This window comes from Mastigoproctus giganteus, chromosome 10, assembly GCF_048544385.1.
Source record: "Mastigoproctus giganteus isolate SK-2022 chromosome 10, ASM4854438v1, whole genome shotgun sequence".
Taxonomy (NCBI): domain Eukaryota; kingdom Metazoa; phylum Arthropoda; class Arachnida; order Uropygi; family Thelyphonidae; genus Mastigoproctus; species Mastigoproctus giganteus.
In genome coordinates, this window is record NC_143584.1 from 208,141,904 (window position 1) to 208,163,436 (window position 21,533).

The window sequence follows — 21,533 nt, forward strand, 5'->3', positions numbered from 1 at the left end:
ACTAAGATATCATCCACATACTGGAAAGCCAAGTTTATGATTGCGATTGCTAGTAAAAAATAATTCCTCATAGTAGTGTAAAAACAGGTTAGAAACAAGGCTGGAAATTTGTGAACCCATGGGAACTCATTTGCTTGTATACAAGCTTGCATACAATCATTACTAAACAAGATCACTATACTGGTCATTAATCACCCAGGATCCTGAGCTGGATATCATCATTCTTCTCTTTCTTGGTGATTCCTTTCTACTTCTCTCTCTTTCTCTGTAACTCGGAAATTTTTTTTTTTTTTTTGGCTGGTGCAGCATAAGCCTCAGGCTTCCTTGCACCATATAGCTAATAATAATAATAATAATAATAAACAAGAAGAAGATGGGAGAAGAACTGAACCTTGGAGAACACCAGCATTAGTGGAGAAGTTAGAAGACAGAGAGCCATCTACTATCACCCCCGCAGTGAGTGGTCAGAGAGAAAAACTGGATACCCAATTACAAAAAACAGTTGGCAAACCATAAGATGGAAGGTTATTTGGGAGATCTTTATTCCAAACACAATCAAAAGCCCTTTTGAAATGTTAAAAGTAATTGCTTGAGTTTCTCCAAACTTTTACATTGAATTTGTCCATAGATGGGTAACATAAGCTAGTATATCACCAGTGGATTGACACCGATGGAATCCATACCAGCGATCATTGATCAGATGGAAGGTAGAGATAGTTTAGAAGTTGGCGATTAATAGATTTCTCCATTACTTTAGAAAGAATAGAAGTGCAATGGGATAATAATTGGATGTGAGGGATGTCACCTTTTTAGCAGTGGTTCCAAAACAGAGGGTCATGACCCTAATAAGGGTTGCGATGGTGTTCAATAGGGTTGTGGGGAGGTCTCGGAAAAATTAGAAAAATAATTAATATAATTAAATTCAGAAATCCAAATTAGAAGATGTGAAGAACTATAAAACTAAGCATGAATAAGATGTGTGCTAATCTTTACTATGGTCCTGGTATTGGCATAGTTTTATGTGTGCATATCTGTATTAATGCTGTGAGTGTAACTTATACAGGGTGTCTCAAAAATATTGGTACAAATGTTTAGGGGAGGTAGGTAACATCTAAAGGAATGTGAATCGCATATGAACCCATAACCGGAAACATCACAGTAAGTCGGTAGACGGCGTGGTAGTCACCGCACAAAGAGCATGCATCGATATACGAACTGTGAGCTGGCAGACATGCACCTAGTGTATGGATTAGCAGAGGGCAATGGACGAGCCACTCAATGAATTTATGGAGAATGCTTCCCAGACAGACATGTACCGGACCACCGTTTGTTTGCATGTGTGCATCAAAATTTGTGCGATTATGGGTCATTTAGAGGTAACAGGAGTAGTGCAGGCAGACCACGTTCTACACAAACTCCCGCCATGGAAGAAAGTGTGCTGAATGCCGTCCAGAATAATCCTACTACCAGCACACGTGCCGTTGCCTCAGGAGTGTCTCATTGCAGTGTACAGAGTGTCTGGCACTATGATTCCTTACACACCTTTCATCTCCAAAGGGTTCAGTTACTGCTCCCCCAAGATCATCCTGCAAGTGTGGCTTTTGCGCAGTGGTTTCTCCAAGAAAGTTTTCAAAACTTGAATTTTCCAGCCTATGTTTTGTTCATGGATGAGGCTTATTTCACTCGGGAAGGCTTATTCAATCAGCACAATGTTCACTTGTGGGCTCACGACAACCCACACGGTGTGCGCTCCCATGTGGCACAACATCGCTTCGCAATAAATGTGTGGGCAGGTATGGTCGGTGACTGCTTAGTCGGCCCATACCTGTTACCATCCTGCATGAATTCTGCTAAATATCGGATCTTTCTTGAACAAGTTCTACCAGGGTTACTTGATGATGTTCCAGCAAATGTGAGACGCAACATTTGGTTTCAACATGATGGGGCACGTGCCCATTATGGAAGGTGTATTCGTGACCATTTGAACAGGCGTTTTGGGCATCCATGGATTGGCCGGGGTGGACCCGTTGCCTGGCCCCCAACGCTCACCTGATTCATCGAGCCTTGATTTCTTTCTGTGGGGGGCCCTCAAATCTATCGTGCATGAATCGCCTGTGGAGACGGAAATGGCTCTCATGGCGAGACTCGTCTGCACTGCTGCTACTGTCAAAGAAACTCCAGGTGTGTTCAACCGTGTCTGCCAATCCATGCTGCGTCAGTGTCACGCATGCATCGCATCTCATGGTGGAACCTTCGAGCATCCGCTGTAACATCATGAAATGCATCCATCTCATACTCCATTGTTAATATTATGTAAAATAAATGTTTGCCACTAATTACTGTCTTGTGTCATTTCTGCTTCTTGTGACGTTTCCGGTTATGGGTTCCTATGCGATTCACATTCCTTTAGATGTTACTTACCTCCCCTAAACGTTTGTACCAATATTTTTGAGACACCCTGTATATACTTTTGCATAGAGATTCTGTTTTGAGAATAACTTTTTTTTCTTTCTCAAATCAAGAGAGTTCTATTCTATAATCAAGAAATAAAATGTAAATTTTTTTAATCTGTTTTTAAAAAAATTTTTGTTCAAAAATTTTTCTTGTCTAAATTTTTCATTTAAACAGTTCCCAATCAAATCAAAATAATTACATTTTTTTTCTCTCCAAATGTTGGTAGTTTTTTGGAAATACATACAAGTTATCTTTTTAAAAATTTTTTTTATTTTAAATAATATTGGTAAGAATTACATTCTTTAACAGTCACGAGGAGTGAAAACAATAAAAAAACATACAGTCACCAGCAAAAAAGTTTGGGAACCACTGCTTTTTAAGAAATGGCTGGATATGAGCGAAGTTCCAAGCAGAAAGGAAAACAATGGTGGAATAAGAAAGTGTAACAAGGCGAAACAGAACAGGAGTAAGCTCAGGAGCACAGGTTTTGAAAACAAGTGGAGGAATACCATCAGGACCTGGCACTTTCTTGGTATAAAGACTGTTCAAAATTCTTCTGACATCCTTTTCACAGAAGACCACTGAGAATGGTAGGAGGTTGTCTGCCAATATCATCAATAAACAAGTTTGAAGAAAAGTAGGATACCAACAGGTTGGCTTTATCTTTAGCTGGGGTGGCAAAAGAACCATCCAGCTTTAACAGAGGTAAGAATAGAAATGGGCAAATGTTGCGGCCAATTGCTCTGGCAAGAGACCAGAATGTCCGAATATCATGTGGACAAGAAGCAAGTTCTCTACTCTTAGCCTGTTCAAAATTAGTTTGGACTGATTAATAACTGCTTTACAATTTGCGAGCTTTGGTGTAGGCTGAAAATGAATCTGGAGATTGTGATGGAAGCACATTGCAATATGCAACATTCTTATCCTGAACAGCTTGAGCACATTGAATGGAAAACCAGGTTTTAGATAAAGGATGAGATTTTAAGGTGGAGTGTGGAATAAGAGTTCATCCCTACAAGAATAATTTCACTCACATGATCTGAGCAAACGTTGACATCAGAAGATTTGAAACAGTAACTCAACCACAGAAAAGAAGGGGGAAAAAATCTCAGAGATCATTCCATTTTGCATTCTTGTAATTTCAAACAACACAAGATTGGGAATGGGCAAGAGAGAAAGTATCCATTGGAGAAGAGTTCATCACCAATTTGTGATCTGAGGTGCCATGAGGACCACTCACCTCAGCTGTGTATTTAGAAGGGTTGTTTGTTAGAAAAAGATCAAGAGTGTTCACCGAGTGGGTTAGGATTGTCTGATATTCTGGTAGGTAACTGAAAAATTTGTGCGAGGGCATTAGTAATTTCAAAAGCCTCAGTAACTCAACCAGTTCTGTTGAGATGCTGAGGTGAGGGTGCGTATGACTAGAAAATGCCAGCTAGAGTTGTGGACATTAAAATCACCAAGGTTAATTACCTCACTGTTAGGAAAGTTGGACTGCAGAAAGTTAAGTTTGAAAGAGACGAAGTCAGAGAGTTCCAAGTGATTAGTGGAGTTGGGAGAACGATAGAGGCAACAGATGAATCTGACAGAATGGAGTAGTGAGATTTTAAGCCAGAGAAGACTGAAAAGAGGATAAATTATTCCAAATTATTGATTCTCTGACAGGGAATATCAGAGCAGACATATGCACAAGTACCACCTTTGAAGCAAAAGGAATTGTACAGTGAATGAACAGTAGTTGAATAAACTGATAATTGGGATTCTGGCAAAAAAATGTATGAGGGGTTTGGCAGACTAAGTGCAAATAGATATCATTGAGATTGGAACTGAGACCATGTATATTTGTAAAATGAACAATGTCTGCATTTCTTCTTCCCCCTTACTCTTCTTCGCTGACCAACAAGGATCCAACTCAGTTGGATCCTTGTTGGTCAGCTCCACATTATGCAATTCCACTACATTACTTAGGTACACTTCATTTGCTACTTCCACAATCTAACTAAATTTCAGGACACTGGCAAGTTCCTGAATGCTGCAAATGCACTCTGGTCATATATTCCACCACATTCATTGTAGTCAGTGACTTTCTCCATGATGCCACATAACATCTGTGGCCTTCTTGATATTGTACCCTCATCAGAAGTCCTGAAGTGATCCACACCCTCCATCTTGATGATCAGCTGTAAAATGGTCTGCCAGGGATAAATAGGCTTGGAATGTTACTATCATCCCTAGTCTATCAGTAGCACAAATAGGTTGTATTTAGCTGCATAAAAATGCCTTGTATATTGTCATCCAGTTCGTCAATAGGATGGCCAGGCACATTATGAAAAACAAGAAAGACCCTATTTGTTTAGATTTTGTTCTTTACAATACCTCTTGATGAGTATAAAGAAGCAAAAAAGGGGAAAAAAAAAAAGGTAAAAATATAATTAATTATATTATAAAAGAAAATGGCAATATTAGAGAGAGGGTATATTGGCTGTACTCCAATACAGTGTATATCATTCGACAACATTTTTACCAAGTCTCCTCTTGACAGCACAATGCAGGCACATCAAATGCAATTAATGGCATTTGTTAGTTTCAGGAAATATTAAGTTACCAAACAAATGCAGTGTCTTCTTTTAACCGCATATTAAAAACAAGAATTTTCATGAACTGATACCCATTTTCGTAAACTAACTGGATATATGTTTCAGATAAGCTAAAGAAAATGGTGGCTGCATATACATTAGTAATAAACTGCTTTTGATACAGAATTTAGCTTTTGCATTGTTATTTTTATCCAATATTGCTATTGCTCCCATTCTAATCTGATTCACAAACTGGAGAGATAACCAGACTGCTAGTTTTATTGCAATCAGCAATGTTTCAACCAAAACCCTCATTTTTGTAGAGGCTTCAGCTTTTTTTTTTTTTTATTATTTTTACTGAAATTAAAGTGAGTCATGTCAGTACAAGTTTCAAAATGTTCTAAAAGCTACTCAGTGAATTGCTTTTTTCCTCTCAAAATTGATTTCTATTTCAACACACAGCTAGAATGAGAGAGTCCCAGATGTCAATCAAGATCAGTGAAAGACAACAAGTGCTAACATCAGCTATATCACAGAGCCAATAGCATGACATTTACAGCACAAGTACTGCTGTAGCAGTAAAAAGCATGCTGCATCTGAGCACAGTCCATGAAAGACCACCTTATATTATGAAATAATAAAATAACCATTAAGTTAACAAAAGCTCAATTTAAAAAGAAAAAAAAAAAAAAAAAAATATATACTACAAATATCTTACATTCCCAAAAAAGGAGGGAAACAAAGCATATACGGTATCGAAAAATAAATATATATTATAAAACATTAAACAAAAATGTACTATGTATTTTTCATAAGATGCTTTTTATTGCATAATTTTATAAAATTGTAACATAATAGCACTATACCTGCAAAACTAATAAACAGAGGAAATAGAAGTTGGCCAGCCTCTGAAACTGTTCAAACAAATTAAGTGGGAAAAATGTCAGGAATGTGTATTTTGATGTCTTGATGTAATTGTTCTAGAAGGAGAAAAAAAAATATATCACATTTCATTCAATATTTTTGAATACAAAACATCAGTGCAAAAATCAGTTCTGATAATTACATTCAATTTTTATTCAAAGTAAAAAAAAAAAAAAAAAATTATCAAATTTTAGTCTGACATGCCAAAAAATTAGGGATATAATACCTTTTATCTTGTTACCTATAATATTCTTATATAAATTCCAGAAAAATTGATTTAACCCATTAGTGCCTACCATATGATTAATCATACAGTTTACCTTACCACAAAAAATATTAATTAAAAATATATGAATATATTTTTCTTTTCAGATGGCATTTATTTCTTAAGATTAATAACTTCCTTAGTGATATTTGGCAACTTTACATTCATAATTTCATTTAAACATATTGCTAGAGATGTTTCTTTCAGTAGTGATTTTGACATAGTGTTCTTAACCTGACCAATGGTAAGTTTTTACATTATATATTTTAAATGATATGTTTGCCAAGGCTATTTTGCAAGTTTTTTTTATTCATTACTCATGCCTTTTGGCTACAAAATATGTTTCATAGAATAATACTTTGCTTTAGTTTACAGTCGCTTATGATTTTTGGATAAATTTACTTATTTCTCTTTTTTTCAGCTAAATCATGCCTAAGCAAAAGTTTGTTGAGAGGGATGCAGATGAAATACTGAATATTTTAGAATCTCAAGAGCATTCTGAATCTGTCACAGCTGAAACTGATGATGCAGAAGAGCATCATCAGTTTCAGCATCATCATTTGTAGCTGCATCATTTCAGCATCATTTGTAGCATCATCATCAGTTTAAATTCATCCTCCATGCACCAAATGATGGTCGAGATTCTGATAAAGATGATGCTACAAGTGATGGTGAGGAGTCATCATCAAGTCTTAGAGACATTGGTAGAGGTGTACTTTCACTAGGAGCAGAGATTAGAGTTTTTGGTAAAGATGGTAAAAGAGATCATGATGTAGACACTGAACTGGTTGCAGATTCCTATTGTTTAAAAAAAAAGTGTACAAGGAGAAAGAAAAAGCCCTGAAAGTGGGTTCCTAAAACTTCAGAAACATACTAACAAAAGTATGAATGCCATACCAATGAAGCAGAGCCTGCCAATATACAGACCATGAGAGAAAACAAAAGTAAGTCTATTGATATATGCTTTAATGAGGAAATAATGACTCACATATGTAAAGAAACAGTCAAATATGCATCCCAGAAAGAACTGAAAGGACTTGAGCAGGACACACAGCTCAAAGACACGATGACAGATGGACTAAGAAAATAACAGAATTGTACCTAAGAAGAGCTAAAAGAAAACCAGGAAGACAACAGTGGAGATGGACAGATGAAATTCAAAAGTGCTTGGGCAGTAACAATGGATGGCCACTGTACAAAACAGAAGGAATTGAAAAGTTGCTGGAGAGGCATTCACCCTGCAGGATTGAAAATGGCTGATGATGATAAACCCTTTACATACTTGGGTTCTCTAATGCTCCACACACACACACACACACACACACACACACACACACACACACACACACACACACACACACACACACATTCAGTCTACTACATTTTTTGACCAAATCACACTGCTGGTCCTTGGTTATGGCAGATATTTTATCTTAAACAAATAAATCCTCTTTTCACGGGGGTCATTATGTTCACTATGAATTCTAACTTAGGAACAACTGACTACAAATGTTCTTAAAGACATAAATATAATCATTTATTTTATATACCTATCCCTCAATATTATAATCTTAAATATGTCACTTAATGAGTAATTTTTGTTACTGTTTATTATTAGCAGGGCAGATTATGCAAAAAAGGAAGCTTATATAGTATCAGCAAAAAAAAAAAAAAAAAAAAACACACACCCTTCCCATTTCACCCATCCATTCACTCCAAATGTTTGTCTAGTTCTGCCTTGAACTTATTTAAGTTGCTGACCTCCACTACAACAGATGGAAGTTTCTTCCAACTATCAACCACACACTGACTAAAGGCTAATTTTTACACATCTATTCTACAATTGTCTTTTCTCAATTTGAATTTATATCCCCTCAGGCGAGTAATCTGAGCAAGAGGAAGAATCCCATTAGCATTGAGCTTGCTCAATCCATTCAAAGCCTTACACATCTCAATTAGATCACCTTGCAGGTGCCTAATCTCCAGAAGCTGCAATTTGCAGAACTTAAGCCTTTCTTGGTAACACCAACCCTTTGTTCCCCTCACTAACCTCATTTCCCTTCTCTGTACTCATTCCAGCAGCTCTACATCCTTCCTAAAATGAGGCCTCCACACCTGTATATAGTACTCAGGGTGTGGCCTGACCATTGCTTTATACAAGGGGACAATACTCCCTTTTCCCTGCTAGCAAAATTTCTGTATATCATTGACAAGACACCATGAGCTACTCTTGCACCCTTTTTGCACTGATCAGGAAACTTCATATCTGACTGCACAATTACCCCCAGGTCCTTTTCATTATTCACTACCCTGAGTGTAGTACCACCCAGTTGATATGGTACTCAGGGATTACTACTACCCATATGCAGTACTTTACATTTGTCAATGTTAAACTTCAGTTGCCACCTCTCAGCCCATCTGCTCAACTTTTCCAGATCCTGTTGCAGTAATGTACTATCATTAATGTCATTACCAACACTGCCAATCTTCGTATAGTCTACAAACTTAGACATTAACCCTGATACACCATCAATATGATTGATAAATACCGAAAACAACAATGGGCCCAACATCGAACCCTGGAGGACTCTACTAATAATATTAGTCTACGAAGAGCAGTGTCCACTGATAACCACTCTGTCTTCTCTCACTCAGCCATCTTTTTATCCATTGCAGCAACTTGCCCTTAATGCCATACTGCTCCAATTTGTACAGTAGTCTTCCATGTGCCACAGTATCAAAAGCTTTCCTAAAATCCAAGTACAGGAACTACCCAACTTACGTAATGGTTGCGTTTTGCAGAACGCTACGTAAGTCGCAGAATTTCCCCATGCTTGTGCAGCACTCTTAACTGTGCTCGCTGAATTGATTGAATCAAAAAAGAAATGTTTGGCGAACATGTAAATAGAATTATTGGCTAAGGTAAAGAAAGCCTGCACGAGAACGACGAGAAACGTTGGATAACTTACGTGGAAAATTTGTTTCCCGACACCGAACTCTAGCACTGCTCACTCGGTACGCAGACGATAGGTGTTATCGGTCTAGAGCAGAAATCGAGAAGGATATATTGATTGACAAGTAGGCGGCGTGGTAAACGAATTGATTGGTGGTGGGCGTGACAGACTACAAGCTACTGTGTAGTCATTGGTTGGCATTATGATGTGTATTTACTAGTAAAGAACGGTGCATAATAGTTTTGTAATGAACGGTGAACAGGTAATAGTAGCGATGAATCGTTTAAGGTGCTGATTGACGTTATGATACGTGTGTATCTGCACGAGTGTCTTTAAAAATAAAAGTACAGTAATAAAAAATTAATATTTTGTTAATAAACAATTTATGTGCTAGTCCACTCATGATTCTAAAGAAAAAAAAGGTTAGGTTACCTCCTCCATTTCGGGAGGGGTTCAAGCTCCCATGGGATTCAAGTTGAGGTAACCTGACCTTTTTTCACCATTATGAAATACTATAATGGTGAAAAAAGGTTAGGGCATGTGCAATTAAGACAAGTTACCATTAGTGCTGCTAAAGTGATACTAAACCGATGTTATCGTGTATTGTGGTCGCACGCCAATCAGCACATCGTTTGCCATGCCTACCTGTCAATCAATATATCGTTCTTGACTTTGCTCCAGACTGATAACACCTACCGTCTGTTTACCGAGTGATCAGCGCTAGAGTGACGTATCGGAAAACTAATTTTCCATGTAAGTTATCTGACATTTCTCGTCGTTCTCATGCAGGCTTTCTTTACCTTTGCCTCATTATTTATTGTATTTATTCAATTTTTTATCTCATGTGCAGGAAAATTTACAAAAACGTGCAATTTAAAAAAATTTCAAAATTATAAAATTACAAAAAAAAGAGAGGAGACAGGCATAACGTCAGTAAGTTACACCTCTAGAGCGTCATTGCCAGAATCAACATCTTCAGCTGATAAGTACGCTGCTGCGGAGGTTGAGGGCCGTGGAGATTTAGAAGCTGCTCAACCTTACGAAAGAACATATTAATGGATGACTGGACAGTGGCTTTTTTATTTTCATCATAGATTTCTTTGTAGCAAGCAAGCATATCATTCACTCCTCTTAACTTTTAAGAATCATTCGCTGTCAGGATCTATCTTCTCAAACCTTGCCATTGCCGATGCAATTTCACGAAATGCCATTACCATCTCTCTGGTGATGAAGCATCTCGGAACCTCATTTGGTTCGTCTTGAGCTTCGTCAGCATTTTCTTCTTTCACTATCACTGCCTGCAAGTCAATAAGTTCTTCATTAGATAACTCCTTCTCTTCTTCCTCTAACTCCTCCACGTCTTTGGCATCAACCTCCAACTGAAGTATCTCTGCAACCTTTATAATCTTATCTGTAACCGCTTCATACGATTCATCTTTTTCAAATTCTTCAAAGCCTTTTACATGCCGTGGGCATATTTTTTCCCATGCACCATTTAAACAACTTTTAGTAATTTCTGCCCAGGCCTTATTAATGTTTAAGATGGCGTGGTAAATATTGTAAGATTTCCAAAAGTCTCTTAATGTAAAATTTTTCTCACTGTCTACTGCAGACAATGCCTGAGCAAATGTTGTGCGTAAATAGTATGCTTTTAAATTCGAAATAACACCCTGATCTATAGGTTGGATGAGTGAAGTCTTGTTTTGCGGTAGAAATATGACTCTTCCGCTCGAATTGAAATCATCTAGATGCGTAGGATGTCCAGGAACATTATCTAATAGAAGCAAAATCTTGAAAGGAACATCATTGTCTTTACAATATTTTTCGACCTCGAGAATGAAGCAGCATTTAGGCCAATCTTCAAAGAGATATTGTCATCCATGCTCTATGTTTCGATCAGAAATGCATGGTTAAGGTGGCTTTATTGATGCCCTTAAATGCACGAAGATTTCCAGAATGGTACACAAGCAGTGGTTTTAATCTGTAATATCCCGCTGCATTAGCCCCAAGCAAGAGCGTGGCCCTATCTTTTGAAACCTGGCATTGTATTTTTCTCTTTGGCAATGTATGTTCAATCCGGCATTTTTTTTCCAATAGTAGTAGTAGCACATGATGCAAGAAAGCAAGTGTAGGAGCTTATGCAGCATCAGCCAAAAAAAAAAAAAAAAAAAAAAAAAAATCACACCATTCCCTCCAAATGCCTGTCCAGTTCCTCCTTAAATTTATTTAACCTATCAACTTCCACAACGACAGATGGAAGTTTGTTCCAGCAATTAACCACCCGCTGGCTAAAGGCAAATTAATTGCTGGAACAAACTTACAGAGCAATCACCTCAACGTTAAAAATTTGCTGCGTTGAATAGCCGTCTTCATCAATAATTTTTTCCAACACATCACAAAATTTCTCTGCAGCTGCAGAATCGGCACTGGCGACTTCACTGCATACTTTAACGTTGTGGAAACCAGTGCGATGCTTCAATCTATTAAACCACCCGTTGCTTGCCACGAACTTGGGTTGGGGTTCGCCATACTTATCCTTAATATCTTTATAAATACTTGTTGCTTTTGCTTGAATGGTCATTAGACTCAGGGGCACTCGCTTCTGAATCTGATTTTCGATCCATATTATTAACAGCTATTCCATCTTCGATATTTATTGCACCTGAACGCTGTTTTGTGATCACTGTTGATCTTAAGTGCATTGATCCTTTGACATGTTCCTTTATACGTGCACTGTCCTTTAAAATAGTATTCACTGTTGAAGCAGCGAGACCTAATTCCCTTTCAATAGATGACAAAACTTTGTCCTGCTTCGTACTTCTTAATCATTTTCATCTTCATTTCTAAATCAATTTTGTTTCGTTTCCTGGCACTGCCAGCACTTGCACTCTTCGCTGGTTTCTTTCCCTTCATCATTGTAATACGTAAATAGGAATGAAGGAAAGTCTCTGAAAATTTATTTTATATGATTAAAGATTTCAGTGAAGGGGAACATATTTCATCATAATAGGATAAAAACCCACACAATTGCAGTTATCGATATTATCGCAAATGCCATGATATCGAGTTTACTACCCGTTTATAATTAGATGCACGAACAGAAAAGCCCAATAAACCGGCAAGTGCAAATTGTTTTATGGTCGTGACCTCCAGAAACATGCTTTAGAAAAATATCACGAAAGCATTCAAAATTGATTCTTATAACAGAAACATATGATAACAATGAAAGGATAATGAAATTTCCATTATAAATATGACCTTTTATAGAGATAAATAGTTTAGTGATATAGAGAAATTTTCAACTTCCAAGGACTTGGAATGAATTACAAAAAAAAAAAAAAAAACAAACAAAAAAAAAAGTGTTATTGGGTTCAACATTACGATATTTTCACGATACCTCCATTTATTCTTACGGGATGCAAAATATGTTTCCATGATTATTTTTTTAAGTTTGCACAGGCCAGGAAAAACTTACATAAAGTTGAATTTTTGTAAGTCAGGGAGTTCCTGTATATAATATCAAAATTTTATTCTTCGCATCCAATTCCTTTGTGACCGCATCATTGTATCCAATCAAATTTGTCAGACAAGACTTCCCCTTAACAAAACCATGCTGTATCTGAACTATAACTGCAGTCTTGTATAGATCAGTGGTTCTCACTGTGGACCATGCCGTATTTCTTAGGGGCCACAGATAAGTCATAAAATTGGGGACCAAGGACTCTGTTTAGTGGACCACAAAAAGTTCACTTCTAAAATAAAATTATTTCTAATATAAAAAATAAATTAGTGAGATCCGCAAGGATCTCACTAAACTAAGGGACAATAATATTATCAAAATTTTTTGTTAGGAACATAATTGTATATTGTGAATAAACAAAATATTATATGAGTACAAATTCTATTATAAATAAAGATTGTAGTTAATAAACCCCTTTTATTATTAATATTCCTTATATTATAAACAATGTTATAAATAAAAAGTGCAGTTGAAAAGTACATATTTATTAGAAATATTACATTTATTACAGAAATATTAATTAAACAATGAGAAGCGGGGCCACAGAGGTGAATGAAACTCAGAAGTGGGCCACAAGCAAAAAAAGGTTGAGAACCACTGGTCTAAATAATCCTGCCTTGCTTCCTTAACCAGTGATGCCATTATTTTTCCTGGAACAGAAGTTAGACTAACAGGTCTATAATTGCCTGGTCACCCTTTGAGCCACTTTGTAAATTGGGGACACATTTGCACATCTCCAGTCCATGGGGGACCTATCCTGAGTCCAAGGATGCTCTCATATTATGGCTAAGGGTTTGCTTACTTCCTTTGCTGCCTCCTTTAATATAACAGTATAGATCCCATCTACCCCAGTTGCCTTCCTTATGTTTAACTTCAACAATTTCCCCTCTACTTTGCTCTCAGTTATTACAAAATCACTTAGGTCCCTGACAGAGTTTGATAAACCTCTGGCATTCCCCTCCTTGAATAACTACTCATTCAGTTTGTCAGCTACCTGAGCATGATCATCAATAGTCAAACCATCTATGTTAAGTGGACCAATCTGATTCATCCCTTTCCTTCTAGAGTTTTCACAAGTACGGAAGTCTTTGCTGTTTTTCTTTGCATCCTTTCCTCAAGATTTCTCATAATCTGCCTTTGCCTACCTAACCTCCTTTGTGACTTGATTACAGACTAGCTTATATCTGTCACAGGCTTCTGTGTCGTCTGATAATTTATATGCATCCCATGCATTTTTCTTCTCAGCAACGAGCTGCATTAATTCATCTGATATCCATTTAGGCCTAAACCTTGAACAGTATTTTGTAGTTGGTATGAAAAGCCTAGTACCTTCTAAGATTAAGTCCCTGAAGGCTTCCCATTTTGAATTCACCATTGGTAAGATCATCAGTTGATCCCACTGTAGTCACCTTTACAAAAGCAAAAACCCTTCCCCTTACCTCCGATAGTAGTTCCATCTAAGTAAATCCCACATCATACACTGTGTTCACTGCCACGTAGTGGTTCCTTTATCTGCAGATTCTTAACTCATGAAGAATCACTGCTGATAATCAGATCAAGACTATTACTCTGGTTGTGTCTCAAACATGTTGTAGAAAACATGTCATCCAATAAATCCACAAAAGTCTTGCTAGTGTGTGAGTGACCAATCCACAAGTTCCAGTCAGTATCTGGAAATTTAAAATTCCCCCATTATAAGACATTCTGATTTACTGGCCCACTATTTTCTACACAATTGCTCATTATAACCATCAAATTCATTAGGCCTAAAACACACACCTACTCTCATTTTTTCCTTTCCCAGTGCTTAGGTCACACCAAACAGACTCAACATTGCATTGTTCACCAACATCAATTGGATGCCCTTCCTTAGATTTTGTGTTTCTTAACTAACAGCATAATCCCTCCTCCCTTCCTGTCCTGTCTATCCTTTCTGTACACATTTTACTCCCCAAATTCCAATTCTGCACTGCTTACATCCATGTGGCACTCTAATATCCCAACAATATCTGCTTTTGACGTTTTGACCAGCACTTCAAATTCATCAAATTTATTTACTATACTTCTAGCATTGGTGTACATGCAAGTATATATACATCAATTTTTACTCTTAGTTACCCTAACATAATCCATGTACCAAGACTAATACTCAAGATTTCTAAGAGGCACAAGCTAAAGGTTATAATGATTTATGCACCAACATCAAGCCATGATCATGAAGAGGTTGAAGAAATGTACACCGAAAGTCTTTTAGATGAGCAGAAAACCCACTACGCTATTATTATGGGGGACTTCAATGCTAAGGTTAGAAAAAGACAAAACAGTGCAGAAAGGGAAACTATAGGAAATTTTGGAATTGGTGAATGAAATGAAAGAGGTGAAAGACTTGTGGAATTTGCAGAATCTCAAGGATTCTCAGTAATGAATACTTTTTTCAAGAAAAGGATGAACAGAAAGTGGACATGGAAGAGACCAAATGGATTAACAACTAATGAAATCGACTTCATCCTCACTAACAGAAGATATCATGAATGATGTTACTGTCCTCAATAAGGTAAATGTTGGAAGTGATCACAGAATGGTAAGATGCACACTTGATATAGATGTAGGAAAAGAAAAGAAAAAAAAACTGACTCGAGTAAATAATACAAAGGTCTTTGAGATAACAGAAGAGGAGAAAAAGCAGTATGTACTGGAACTTAAGAACATGTTTGAGCTTCTGTAGACTGTTCAGGACCAAGATATCAACGAGCAATATTACAACTTTCTGAAAGTTGTAAAGCCCAAGAAACCTATAGGGAAAAAGAAATCCAAATAAACAAAAATTAGTCAAGAAACACTTCTTATGATGAACCGAAGGCGACAAAGGAAGAGCAAGATAAACACTGACAGGGAGAATATTGAGTATACTGGGTTATGCAAAGCCATTAGAAAGAGACTCAGAGAGGACATAAGATTTAACACAAGAAAAGTAGAACAAGCATTAAGGGAAAACAAAGGACTTAAATAAGCAGCCATGAGTAGTAATACAGAAAGAAAAATGATACTTAAACTGAAGAATAGCGATGGTGTACTTATAAATAGCAGAGAAGGCATAATTCAAATAGCAGAAGACTACTATAGAGAATTATACAAGGAGTGAGAGAATGATGCTACCAGTGGGGAAGATGGATCGCAAATTAGTAACACATATGACATACCCAATATTCTTTCTGATGATGTAGAACATGCGTTGAAGAAAATGAAGAATCAGAAGATCCCGGGGGAAGATGAAGTTACTGTAGAGTTGTTCAGATTGGGAGGAAGAGCAACACAAAAACTGGAAAGTTTCTTCACAAAATGCATTAGAAAAGATGTGATGCCTAAGGAGTGGAATAATGCAATCATAGTTTTGCTGCGTAAGAAAGGAGATAAATCAGAAATTGGAAATTATAGACCAATTAGCTTGTTATTTCACATCTACAAGATGTTCACATGCGTCATTACTAACAGATTAGAAAGAATACTTGATGAGAATCAACTGAAAGAGCAAGCTGGCTTTAGGACAGGATTCTCATGTAATATCACAGCTAATGGAGAAAGCAAATGAATATAAAACATCATTATGCCTGGCATTTGACTCCATACAGCATAAGGCAATGTTTCGGGCACTGGAAAGACAAGGCATAGATACCCCATATATTATGATTTTGAAGAAAATATATGAGAACGCTACCTCTTTTATCAGACCAGACAAACACAGTAGTACATTTAAAATCGAGAAAGGAGTTCGACAGGGAGATAATATCTCCGAAGCTGTTTACTGCTGCCCTTGAGGAAGCTTTCAAAAGATTAGACTGGTCGCAGAAAAGGAGTCAATGTGAATAGAGAGTACCTAAACCATTTACGATTTGCAGATGACATTGTGGTCATAAGCCACAATCCCAAAGAATTAGAGGAAAATCTTAATCAGTTATGCACAGTTAGTAAGGATTTTGGACTAAAGATGAATATGGCTAAAACAAGAGTAATGATGAACAAGTATGCCACAGAAAGAGAATTGATTGAAGGAGCAGTAATTGAAAAGATGGAGTCATATTTATCTGGGACAAGTTATTAGCTCTAATAATGATAAATGGGTGGAAGTCAAGATAAGAATAAATTTTGGATGGATAGCATTCAGGAAATAGTGGTAGTAGTGGCACATGATGCAAGAAAGCAAGTGTAGGAGCTTATGCAGCATCAGCCAAAAAAAAAAAAAAAAAAAAAATCACACCATTCCCTCCAAATGCCTGTCCAGTTCCTCCTTAAATTTATTTAACCTATCAACTTCCACAACGACAGATGGAAGTTTGTTCCAGCAATTAACCACCCGCTGGCTAAAGGCAAATTTCCGCACATCTATTCTACATCTGTCCTTTCTTAATTTGAACTTATGTCCCCGTAGGTTCGTAATCTGAACAAGTGGAAGGATCCCATCAGAATTTAGCGTGCTCAACCCATTCAAGGCCTTATACACCTCAATCAGATCACCGCGCAGGTGCCTAGTCTCCAGCCACTGCAATTTGCAGAACTTAAGCCTCTCTTGGTAAGAGAATCCCTTCGTTCCCCTCACCAATCGTGTTGCTCTTCTCTGTACACGCTCAAGCAAATCTACATCCTTCCTAAAATGAGGCCTCCAGACCTGTACGCAGTACTCAAGGCGTGGCCTGACCATTGCCTTATACAGAGGGACAATCACCTCCTTTTCCCTGCTAGCAAAATTCCTATATATCATTGACAAAACCCCATGACCTGCACTAGCAGCCTGTCTGCATTGCTCAGAAAACTTCATATCTGACTGCACAATTACTCCCAGGTCTTTTTCATTTTCTACCACCTTAAGTGTAGTACCACACAGTTGGTACGTTTCTCTGGGGTTACTTCTACCCATATGCAGTACTTTGCATTTGTCAAGGTTGAACTTCAGTTGCCACTTCTTAGCCCATCTGCCCAAATTATCTAGATCCTGTTGCAGTAGCACACTGCCATTACTGTTATTAACAACCCTGCCAACCTTTGTGTCATCTGCAAACTTCGACATTAAGACTGATATACCTTCATCAATATCATTGATAAATACACAAAACAACAGTGGACCCAACACCGAACCCTGTGGGACTCCACTAATAACATTAGTCCACGAAGAGCAGCACCCATTAATTACCAACCTCTGTCTTCTCCCACTCAACCATCCTTTTATCCATTGTAGCAACTTACCATTAATACCATTCTGCTCCAATTTGTACAATAGTCTTCCATGCGCAACGGTGTCAAAAGCTTTCCTGAAATCCAAGTATATGATATCAAAATTATTTTTTGCATCCAGTTCCTTTGTGACCACATCATAATAACCAATCAAATTTGTCAGACAAGACTTTCCCTTAACAAACCCATGCTGTGTTTGAATTATTGCTGCAGTCTTGTCTAGATGATCCTGCAATGCATCTTTAACCAGTGACTCCATTATTTTACCTGGAACAGAAGTTAAACTAACTGGTCTGTAATTACTCGTGTCACCCTTCGATCCACCTTTGTGAATTGGGGACACATTTGCACATCTCCAGTCCGTGGGAACCTCCCCTGAGTCCAAGGATGCTCTCATAATTATGGCTAAGGGTTTGCTTAGTTGCTTTGCCGCCTCCTTTAAAATAACTGGATAGATCCCATCCACCCCAGGTGCCTTTCTTATGTTTAACTTCAACAATTTCTCCTCCACTTTGCTCTCAGTTATTACAAAATCATTAAGCACACTGCTACAATTTGATAACCTTCTTCCATTTTCAAACTGTAATAATTCCTCACGTGTGAATGTAGATGCAAAATACTCATTCAGTTTGTTTGCTATCTGAGCAGGATCATCAACAGTCGAACCATCGATGTCAAGTGGACCAATCATATTCATCCCCTTCCTTTTAGAGTTTATATAAGTAAAGAAATCCTTGCTGTTTTTCTTAGCATCTTTTGCCAAAGATTTCTCGTAATCCGCCTTCGCCTGCCGAACCTCCTTTGTGACCTGATTACAGACTAGCTTATATCTGCCACAGGCTTCTGCGTCACCTGATAATTTATATGCATCCCATGCATTTTTCTTCTCTGTCACGAGTCTCATTAGTTCATTTGATAACCATTTAGGCCTAAACCTTGAACAATATTTCTTAATCGGTATATAAAGTCTAGTAGCTTCCACGATTAATTCCTTGAATGCTTCCCACTTAGAATTTACTGTTGGTAACATCGTCAGTTGATCCCACTGTACAGAATTTAAAAACTGTGTGAGACCACTGTACTCCCCTTTACAGAAGCAAAAACCCTTTCCTTTACCCCTGACGGTAGTTACCTCTTTGAGTAAATCCCACTTCAGCACACTGTGATCACTGCCTCCTAGTGGTTCCTTTATCTGCAAATTCTTAATACACGAATGATCACTGCTGATAACCAGATCAAGAGTGTTACTTTCTCTGGTTGCCTCTCGAACATGCTGCTGCAGAAAACAATCATCCAATAAATCCACAAAAGTCTGACTAGTGTGTGAGTGACCAATCCACAAGTTCCAGTCAATATCTGGGAAGTTAAAATCCCCTATTATAAGACATTCTGATTTACTGGCCCACTATTTCTCTGTACAATTGTTCATTGTACTCATTCAAGTCATTAGGCCTATAACACACTCATACCCTTATTTTTCCTTTCGCAGTGCTTATCTCACACCAAACTGACTCAACAGAGCACTGTTCATCTATATTAACTGGGTGCACTTCCTTTGATTTTATGTTTTTCTTAATTAACAGCATAACACCCCCTCCCTTTCTGTCCTGTCTATCCTTTCTGTACACATTGTACTCCCCAAATTCCAGTTCTGCATTCCTTATATCTTTGTGACACCACGTCTCTGCTATCCCAACAATATCCGCCTTTGATGTCTTGACCAACACTTCAAATTCATCAAATTTATTTACTATACTTCTAGCATTGGTATACATGCAAGCATACATGCTCCTATGCCTATTCCTTGTTACCCTAACACATCCCATATACCCAACTATTCCATGATGACTGCCATCCGTCCCTGAAACCCCCAACACCCCTCGCTCCAGGTCGCTTCTTATTCTAATAGAAGTTGTGAAAGAATCACCTTCACCTCTGCCTGCGGTTACTGTTAAACTATTAGTCTTTGTATCCCCCCCAAACTAGCAGTTTTCCGACCCACCTAACACTGCCTCGATAGCATCAGCAAATATTCTTGCACCCTTTCTATTTAAGTGTATCCCATCCCTGTAGAAGCAATCTCTCCTGTTAACAAGTACAGTCCGGGCTGAAAAAAATTCTACCCCTCGAGCCTTTCACAATCCCTCCAGGGCCGAATTGATCGACAAGGCTCTCATCATATACTCCCTCCTATCGTGTCTGGGCAGAATTGCAGACCCTTTCAAATTCAACCCTATTTCACGGCTTTTTTTCAACAGTGACCTGTACTTGTTGAGTAATTCCGCCGGTCTCCTACTCTTAATATCATTAGTGCCAACGTGTACAACTATATCACCTTTTGTACCCTTGAAAGATGATATCCGCTCTACAACGTCATCAACCTTTGCCCCTGGCAGACATACCCTGGTCCTGTTCCACCTATCCTTTTTACAAAGGATGTTCCCCGTTTCCCTGACAATAGTCACCAACAACAACTAGTTCCTGTGGGACCAGCGCATTCTGCCTTAGGGGTTGCCGCTGTGTGGCGTGATGACCAAGTGCAAGCTCTGGCGTTGATGTGGGCAGCCGAGAGCCTGATGGGCCCCTCAATTTAGATCTTTCGAGGGCATCCACCCTGTCCTTCAAACTCTCATATAGGCCCACAACAACGCTGAGTTGTCGCCTGATTTCCTTACACTCCTTACATCGCGCACACACAAAGACATCCCCCATGGCAATATCATGTTCCGTTCCAGAGAATTCGGCAAACATTTCACAAGTTGCACATTTTTTTAGGCTGTGATGCGTTGGAGAATTGCCCCCCTCAGTTCTCCCCCGAGTCACAGCACTCCTGCCACTTTGTGCCCGTTGCTTTGCTGCTCTAGTTTGGGGCATGGTAGTTTAAATTAATAAAATCAATAAATTAAATGTCAATAGTATTTGAATAGAAACTATTAAATAGAAACAGTGAAGCGTATTACTATATAAATTATGCGTTAGAGCTATCTAGCTACCTCAATTAAAAAATTTGAATTCCCTACCACTATATCCAAAAACAATGGCTACAAAAATGGAACGAAATAACAGTTTTACCTATCGTAAGTAAAATCCACAAAATATAGTCACATACTGAGGTGCAATATCCCAGTTTGTCTGAAACTGTAAAATAATGAACCAATTATACTCCCCACCATGAGTTTTGGAAGTGAAACTTGGGCACTCACCAAAAGAATGGAAGAGAAGCTGAGTACTACACAGCAAAGAATGGAACGAATTATATTGGGAATAAGACTGTTAGATAAGAAGAGAAACACATCGATTAGGCAGCAAACTCAAGTATTTACTTGTTCCATGATGACTCCCAACAGCGCTTGAAATCCCTAGTACCCCACTTTCCGGGCTGTTGCTCATTCCAATAGAAGCAGTGCAAGAATCACTTTCACCTCTGCCTGGGGCTACTGTTAATCTATTAGTCTGTGAATCCCCCCCAAGCTAGCAATTTTCCGACCCACCTAACACTGCCTCGATAGTATCAGCAAATATTCTTTCCCTTTCTATTTAAATGTATCCCATCCCTGTAGAAACAATCTCTCCTGTTAACAAGCACAGACCACACTGAGAAAAATTGTACCCCA

The 21,533-nt window shown here is 38.0% G+C and overlaps 1 protein-coding gene across 2 annotated transcripts in view; it reads right to left on the reverse strand.

The window, feature by feature from the left end:
• The window catches only part of LOC150079820 (phospholipid-transporting ATPase ID-like), a 194,797-nt gene that overhangs the window by 126,685 nt on the left and 46,579 nt on the right, over nucleotides 1-21,533 (reverse strand). For both annotated transcript variants that reach the window (XM_090383847.1, XM_090383846.1), the window contains exon 4: nucleotides 5,897-6,010. In XM_090383847.1, the coding sequence (XP_090239973.1) occupies nucleotides 5,897-6,010 (114 nt within the window). The remainder of the gene's footprint in view (nucleotides 1-5,896; nucleotides 6,011-21,533) is intronic.